Source organism: Sceloporus undulatus, chromosome 8 (assembly GCF_019175285.1).
Source record: "Sceloporus undulatus isolate JIND9_A2432 ecotype Alabama chromosome 8, SceUnd_v1.1, whole genome shotgun sequence".
Taxonomy (NCBI): Eukaryota; Metazoa; Chordata; class Lepidosauria; order Squamata; family Phrynosomatidae; genus Sceloporus; species Sceloporus undulatus.
Genome location: NC_056529.1, coordinates 261,057 through 269,729, shown reverse-complemented (window position 1 = coordinate 269,729; position 8,673 = coordinate 261,057). Strand labels below are relative to the sequence as shown.

The 8,673-nt window shown below is 40.8% G+C and overlaps 1 protein-coding gene across 1 annotated transcript in view; it reads left to right on the top strand.

The window, feature by feature from the left end:
- Nucleotides 1–8,673, top strand: part of PKD1 (polycystin 1, transient receptor potential channel interacting) — a 102,223-nt gene that overhangs the window by 25,664 nt on the left and 67,886 nt on the right. The window contains exons 2-3 of the mRNA XM_042438021.1: nucleotides 5,404–5,475; nucleotides 7,216–7,287. Coding sequence (XP_042293955.1) covers nucleotides 5,404–5,475; nucleotides 7,216–7,287 — 144 coding nt within the window. The remainder of the gene's footprint in view (nucleotides 1–5,403; nucleotides 5,476–7,215; nucleotides 7,288–8,673) is intronic.

The following is an 8,673-nucleotide window of genomic DNA, read 5'->3' as shown; positions in this document are numbered from 1 at the left end:
ATGATGATGATGATGATGATGATGATGATGATGATGATGATGATGATGATAGGTCTTTAGCCTTCTCTGCCAAAGCATGCTGGTACCTCAAAATTACAAATCCCAGGGTTTTCTAGGATGGAGCCACAATAATTAAAGTGGTGTGAAAGTGCATTATTTCTACAATGCAGATGCATCCTAAGTGTCTCCCTTCCTTTGCTCCCTTTTGCCATCATCTTATAGATGGGCTGTCTTGAGAAGCATTTTTTCTTTCTTCTTCCCCAGTTTTATTTTATTTTAGGTTTGCTGAGCTTGGAGGGAATGTGCAATAGATTTCAAAGAAGTGCTAACATCACACACCAACAACAAGTCAGACCCATCCCTCCTGGAGCTATGGGAGCCATTGCTTTTGTGTCTCCATGCCAGATCCTTGGCAAATCATACATTTGGAGAGGTTATTTTCTCCCTGAGTAATTGCTAAAATTAGAATTCCCGGCAATCGATGCTTTTTTTGGAAAGCCCTTTCCTTACGAAAACAGTTCCCTCCTCCTTTTCTCGAGACGTATGGATTTCACAGAAAGGTGGAGACTTAAGCGTTTGTACTACAGCTCCCAAAATCTTAAGCATTTGGACTACAGCTCCCAGAACGTAAGCATTTGGACTACAGCTCCCAAAATCCCCCAGCCAGACCTAATGGCTGGCTGGGGGATTTTGGGAACTGTAGTCCAAAAAGCAAGTGTGAATATCTGTTTTCTTCCAAATCTTGGGCTTTCCTGCTTTGGGTATAAAAAGGCAAAACTCATCCAAAGATTTGACTTTCGTCCTTTCCTTTTTGTTTAACAAGGCGCCCCTTCCACCCCCTTTTCATATTCCTCCTTTTCGTTTTGGTGAGAATAATATAAGTGGCTGGTTTTCGGTTTTCTGTACCGACGTTTCGCGTGCGCTTGTCTTAGCAACAGCCTAATAAACTGGGCCGTTTTGGAGTTTTCCAAAGAAATAATCCCCCCAAATGGTATAATGTTGGGCTGGTTGGATTTAAAAGGGTTGCCTTTTTAGCATGAGGATTCAAACTTCAGTGCAAAAGGAATTCCAGGTTTTCCTAAATGCTGCCCAGGTGTGATGAGGCCTTAAATCAAGTTGGTTCCAACTTTGGGGGACCCTTTTCCTTTGCAATATTCTTAGGGTTTCCTTTGCAAATAGGGTTTTCTTTGCCGTGACTTTGAAAGCTGAAAGAATGTGACTTGCTCAGGGTCACTCAGTGGGATGCCATGGTTCAGCTGGGATTGGAATACAAGTCTTATTTTGTACAAGGTTTTTATTTTAACATAGCAGTGATATAGTCCCAGTTCCAGAACTGATGGAGTGAGGATGTCTGTGGTCAGTCAGGAGCTCTAGAAAGGAAGAAAGAAGGAAAAAGCCAGATAGAAAGGCTGCATCTGCATGGCAAAAATAATGCAGTTTGGCACCGCTTTAACTGCCATGGCTCCATCCTGTGGAATCATGGGATTTGTAAATTGTTGTAGTACCAAAGCTCTCCGACAAAGAAGGCTAGATAGCCCACCAAACTACAAATCCCAGAATTCCATAGGATGGAGCCGTGACAGTTAAATTGGTGCCGAACTGCATTATTTCTGCAGTGTAGATGAGGTCAAAGAAAGAAAGAAAAGGTGTGCAATGTGCCACAGGACTGCATCAACAATGCCACATTGACTAATGGGTTTGTTGGCAAGAAAAATGCAGACATCGTGGATTGTAGGAACGACACGCAGACTGTTGGTGAGCTGTTAAATTTATCCAAACTGTGCCATTGCTTCCCTTCCATACCATTTACTTACTGACTGACTTACCATACCTCTTTAATTGTCCTAGCTCCGTGCTAAGTAATCTTGGGATTTGTAGTTTGGTGAGATCCTTAGCATTTGAGAGCTCTAATGCAATAATGAAGGGAAGTGCCCAAGAGAATATTTAAGTCCTTCACCAGGCTTGATATCCCATATTTCTACAGGACGCAGCTATGGCACTTAAAAGTGAGATCATAATGCAATAATTGTGCAGTGTGGATGCATCCTTTGTGTTCCTTGCCTGTAATGAAAGTCCGGAAAGTGGTCCTTGAATTCACATCAGAAAAACTCCGATCTGATATTTCGGATCGAGGAGCCCCTTAACTCTTTGCAGTCTCTATATTGTTGGTGCTGTTAGTTTGGAAGAACTTTCTCCTTCTTTATAAAGCTGAATGAATCTCCTCCAGCAAATTGCTGCCGGTTTCTGTCCACTCCAATCCGTACAGACAGTTTTCCTTGTCGGTAGATGCTTTTCCCATTATGGCTTGGGCAGGGTGCCATGCACTGAAGGGACTTGGAGAAGAGGGATCTGAAGTCAGTCCTACTTTTGTTCCCCACCCCCTCCTCTCGCTCTCCATCTCCATCGCTCTCAATCTTTCTTTTTTCCCTGAGAAACAAAAGGCAGAACGGGGCCTACGGATGACATAATGGGAACATGACATCACTTTTGGCAAAGGAACAGTGGAAATGCAACCCGATGTGTTCTTTGGCCGGAGTGCAGGCGCATTGGCCCCCGTGCGCCATGCTTGAGGAGGCGCATGCAGCATGCTTCTTGCATCAAATCTGTTATACCTCCTTCATGCTTCATGTGGCACCTTTTGCTACTGAAGTTTATATCTGCACCAACATTACATCCCTCCTTTCTGGTCTTTGGCATCACTAGGGTTGGCATCACCCAGTGTGGCAACCCATGGTGCCACCTTCCCCATTAACCTCCTGCCATATCACACTATACAGAATCCTTAGCAATGCTTTTTCTGCTAACGTTACTCATAAATCACAGCTTCCATATGTCACTCAATGTTATGGCAAATAGTTACTGCATAAACAAGACAAGCAACAAGCAAAATTAAACTTACCCCTTTAAATTGCAATATCATATGCACAGCCTATATGTACTTACATGCACATAGTTACATAGCAATGGTTATGACATTAACAAGACAAGCAACTAGCAAAATTAAACGTATCCCTTTAAATTACAATATCATATGCACAGTCTATATGTATTTGCATTACCATAGTTACATAGCAATGGTTATGACATTAACAAGATAAACAATTATCAAATATATATATATATATATATATTCCTTTAAAATAAATTGAAGAGACAGTGGATGTTCCAGAATGACGTGATACAAAGTGAGCTTCCTCTTCCCATGCCTCGGCCGCGTCTGAAATTTTCATTGCACATCATTTCAGTATTTGGGGCGAAGGATGGAAAAGCCTTCTCAGCAATGCACGGGACGAGATGTACGCGTCAGAGAGCCAAGGAAAATGCAGTTTGAGGTATAAAAACAACAGGCGCACGTCCCAAGTGGAAAGCAGCCAGCCAGTCCTGAGCAGAGCTGCTGCGGTATTCCTGAGCCTTCAGAGCAAATCTGGTGTTCTTGGTCGGCCGCCCTGTGAGTGGGAAGCGGCAGAAGAAAACCTCAGTGAGATTTGGGAATAGCGCCTTCTTCCCAGGGTTTAAGGTCTTTTCTTTCTCTTTGGGAGCAGTTACTTCTACCATGTCTGCAATCAGGATAGATGCGCAATCTTTTGTAAGCATTGCAGGACAAATGCACAGTCTTTTGCAAGCATCCCAAGACAGATGCACACTTGCACAGTCTTTTACAAGCATCACAGAACAGATGTGCAGTCTTTTGTAAGCATCCCAGGACACATGGCCAGTCTTATGCAAGCATCGCAGAATAGATGTGCAGTCTTTTGCAAAGACTGCAGGATAGATGTGTAGTCTTTTACAAGTATTGCAGGATAGATGTGCCATCTTGCAAGCATCCCAGGATAAATGTGCAGTCATTTGCAAGCATCCCAGGACAGATGCACAGTGTTTTGCAAGCATCGCAGAATAGATGTGCAGTCTTTTGCAAGGACATCTACAAGCACCCCAAGACAGATGCGCAGTCTTTTGCAATGAGCATCCACAGATTCTTTTGCACGCACCAGTTATATATTCATCGTAGTTGCTCTCTTTAGCATGCTATTAGTTGAAGGAAAGGGTTTTTGTTTTGTTTTTTTAAGAAAAGGAGGAATACACACAGTGAAATTTCTTGGCACCCCAAATCTCTCAGATCTTCCACACCTTTCCTCACCATGCAGGCAAAAAGTTTCTTATTGATAGACCTTATTTATCTTGATGTTCACTATGGAGGAAATGCACTTTCCTTTGTACAAAAGGGAAATTGCTGGGGATCATCCAGCTGCGTATTTATTCCAGAATATAACTGTTTTGTTTTAAAAAGTGCCAGTGACCTTTGTGGACTTTAAGAAGAATCCCACAACCCACATTTACACCACTTTAAATGGTGCAGTGGTTTTAGCTACTTAGTGACTCCATCAATAAAGGTCAGACGGCAACATTTCTGGAGGCAATTGGCCAAATTAAAAACGAAACAATTGTATATTTGAAACGAATGAAATCATTTAGCTAAGAGAGAATGAAATCTGACCTTGCTGGACTTTGATACGACTTTCCATTGACAGGAATCCTGAGCTAATAGCATTTTGGGTCACTGTTCCTCAGGAGTGAAAAAGCGGTTTCATGGCCAAAAGCTGGGAATCGAACCCTGGTTTCCAGAGTCATAGTCCAACATCAAAACCACTGAAGTGGTTTATATTAAAGCGTATATGAAATATAAATGAATTCCCTGTGTAGACATGGATCCCATCTCCATGATATCTCATTATGTACATATATGCAAATACAGGTATTATGAAACCCAAAACAGTTCTAGTCCTTTGCATTTCGGATAAAAGAGACTCAAACTGTATATCCATCCAGTCTTTAGGGTGAGCGCAAACAACTATGATTGCCGAAATTTTGCAACCCTTTAGGCATCATTTTCCATTGCTCCATCCTTTATATCCTTTGTTGCATGTCCCTAAGTTTTACCCTCGACGTATCCAAATATCGTATCAAAACCCATCATTTTGGCTCCTTTGACTTATACATGCATTTATACAGTATATAAACCGAGACTCTTTTTGTGCAGTACATTTCTTATTTCAAACGGATACTTTGTGCTTTCCAATAAATTCATCCCACCTGAATGTATTTTACCCTTGAAAAATTTGGACCTCGCTTTTGGGGGGGGATTGTGTGCATATATGGCCTCATTTTCTCTCGACGGATAATCCAGCTTTAGGAGGACTTGAGGAGCTTATAGCTGAAAGGTGTTGACTTTGGCTGAGAAAAATCCCTCTTTTTCCTCGTGCCAAAAACCCTCTCTTTTGTCTGAGTCTGGGATAAAGCAGAGGCAGACAGTCCTTTTTTTAAAAGCCGTGCCGATGGAAGAAAGACAAAACAAACGTGAACAATAACAAGCGCTTATTTCTCTCTCTTTCTCTCCCCTTCTAGGAATCTTTCCAGTAACAGGATCAGCGCTTTAAACGTGGAGGCATTTGCACATCTGACTTCCCTGACAAAATTGTAAGTACTTGCTACTTCGTTTAAAAATCCTAATACTGTAGCGCTCGGATTTATTTCTCCTTCTCGGGATTTTGGCAGATCACCTGCTCTATGGATTCGTTCCCATTCTTTGGTTCAATTGCAAGAAGGAAGGAAGGAAGGAAGTTGCAAGAGCATCTAAGCAGTTGCTGATTTCAATGAGCACAATTCAAAGTGCAAGTTATTGCACTTTTATTGCACATTCATTGCACTTATATCTCACCTTCCTTCCAAATTGGGATCCAAGGTGACTTACAATACAGTCAGCCTTCCATAGACACAGATTCTGCATCCACGGATTCAACTATCCACGGCTGTTAAAATGGTGTCAAACTGCATTAATTTCGCAGTCTGGTTGCAGCCTTGGCTACAGAATTTCCTCATTGAAAGGAGCTCTCTTTTCTGGCAATGGCAGTCAATGAGGCCTCAATTTGTGTTTTTAAAAAAACCCTTTCACTATATAAACATCAAAGACCGACAATCCATTCAAAAATAACACGCCCCTCTTCTGCTTTTTGAGAAAAACATATCTATCTATCTATCTATCTATCTATCTATCTATCTATCTATCTATCTATCCATCCATCCATCTATATGCTCAATGAATACAAAGCAGAGGTTTAGGCTGGCAAAGGCCAAGGAGCTTTTGGCAAAGCCAAGAAAGAGAGGCACTCAAGTCAAAAGCTCTTTTACTTTCTCAAAGGCTTTCCAGTGCCCCAAAAACCCACAAATAAACCCAATAACCCCATATGGTTCATGGCCTCATATTCTACACAGGACATTTGTTAGAAGAAGCCAAGTCTAACGTTTTGCTAGCCCTCTTAGACTACCAATGCTTTCATTTTAAGATTAGGGAAAATCAGGAGCCAAACTCAAAATGGCTTCCTTACAGCTTCGTAGACCACAAAATGGAAGAACCTGACATTTTTCCATTGATAGAAAATGGCAGTGAAAGGGTCACTAACGTTTTTTCAGGTCTGCAAGGCCACAACCTCAAGAAAGCGTCAACTTTGGTTAAGAGGAATTGTGCAGTTATTCAACATATAAGAAAAGAATAAAGAGTTGTTGTGGCATCCTAAAAAGACAAACCGTGTTTCCTTTGGCATAATAAGCCTTAAGAAGGCTTCAGAGGCTGAGTTTAGATTTGAACCTTGGTCTCCAAAGTCAAATCTAATGCTCAAACGACTTACAATAGGCACAATTCTGTGCATCTGCAATTGCTTGCAGAAAAAACAACATTAATTCTAAGTTAGCAGAGCACATTGAGTCCGAATCACTTCAATCCAACTGACCGTAATTGTTCCTTATTTTTAGATAAATTCATTTTATTTGCTGTGGAACTGTACTATTTTATCTTTTCACTAGGCAGATTTTATCTTCCTGCTATTTAAAAGCAAAACAATTACTTGTGCATACTAATCCACTTATGCATTACTATACTGCATTCTTTTTAATGTAACATTAATGTATTATTATTAATGCATTATTTTTACTTAACTGTTAGTGTATTGTTTTTAGGCTGGTCTTTGACTGTAATAAAGTACCATTCATTCATTACAACAGGCTAGTATCTCTGATTCCTAAATTTGCAAGCCTCTTTTGTTTCTTGTAGCCATTTCCAGTGAAAAATGCACTCTTAACTGATCATTTAGGGTCTGGGAGGAGAAATGAGACAGATTTCTTTGTACTAATGACATTTCCCCCCTTTTTCTGTGATTACAGAGATTTAAGCAACAACAGGATTTCTACATTAGAAGATGGAATATTTGATAATTTATTTAATTTAAGCGAAATGTAAGTGAGCGCCTGGAGTTTTCATGTCCTTTTCATGAGAACGTTACTTTTAGTGCTGATTCTATGAGTATTTATGATTGCAAAGTGCTTTTTTGTTCTTGGTGTGCTTAAGAATATTGTTGCACAAAACCATGTTTGGTCTCCCTTTCCCAGTCTTTGAAGGGCTGAGTTAGATGTTTCCCCGCAAGGAGGTCCAGACTAGGCAAATGTGCTAAATGCATCATTAGAGTTCATTTTAGCATTTAAAAATAATAACAACATTCCCAACCATAACCATAATGCGTAGTTTTTCCCAGACCTTGGGGCCTTTTCTGCAGTATTCAAAGCAAGGGAGAGCATTGCTTTGCAAACTGCACATGCAACAGATATATTGCTGCATGTTCTTATCCCTTGTTGCTGCAAGCTGCTTTGGAGCAATTCTTGTAGACTTCTTTGGTGTTCAAAGCAAACTTGGAAAACTTTCTTTTATTGCACTGGAGAATTCATTGGTTCTTAAAAGCATGTGGAATTGTCATCCGATGTAGGAAAGTTTCCCAGACTCTGCTGCGAACACCAAACAGTGTTCAAGAGCTTGGAAAAGGTGAGTTACTGAAATGCAGGTTAGGGGATGGAAGCCCCAAATTGGGTGCAAACATTGTGAAGACAGTCCGGATATGATTCAGGGTTTTGTCCCTGAACCATGTAAACAGGACGCAAGGGGAATTCGGACTAAATCACCCATGTAGTGATTTAGCCCTGAGATATTGAATGGATATTGCAGGCTGTTGCCAATTCTGCACATTACAGAATTTGAGAGTAACCCCATTGGGTCAGAACAGTGGCCAGTTTATCCTATGAACTGTTGTCTCTGGAAGGCCCACAAGTCCAGTCTGAGGCCAATAGCTACCTTCTACTCATGTTCCCAGCAACTCTTTGGAGATATTTGGAAGTGATAAACAGCCTCCCTGACTACCAGCCGTTGTGAAACGCATCCTCCATGAATTTACCCAACCCTTGTTTAAAGCCACCCAAGCTGGCCTTCAGAGCACTTAAAATATCTCTCTTAATTTGACATAGTCAGACCATGGCATTCACTGCCACAAGCTCATATAATCGTAGAATTATAGATTCTATATTAATATAAGCACAATGCAGCTTACAAAAACTTTGAAACATAAGAGATGCAAATAAAAAGAGATATAGGTTAAAAAAGAGCAAGGAGGGTTGTGTTTTTTTTTTTGCAAGTAGCACACAGTGGAAAACCATTTGAAATATACCCATAAAAATAGCACAGCCCACTACAGTATTAGAACCTGTTTTCCATATAGTCATGGCTGCTAGGTGAAATGGCTGTTTTTGAATGCAGTTATTTAAGAATGTTTCCTGCGTTCTCCCTGTATAAGGACA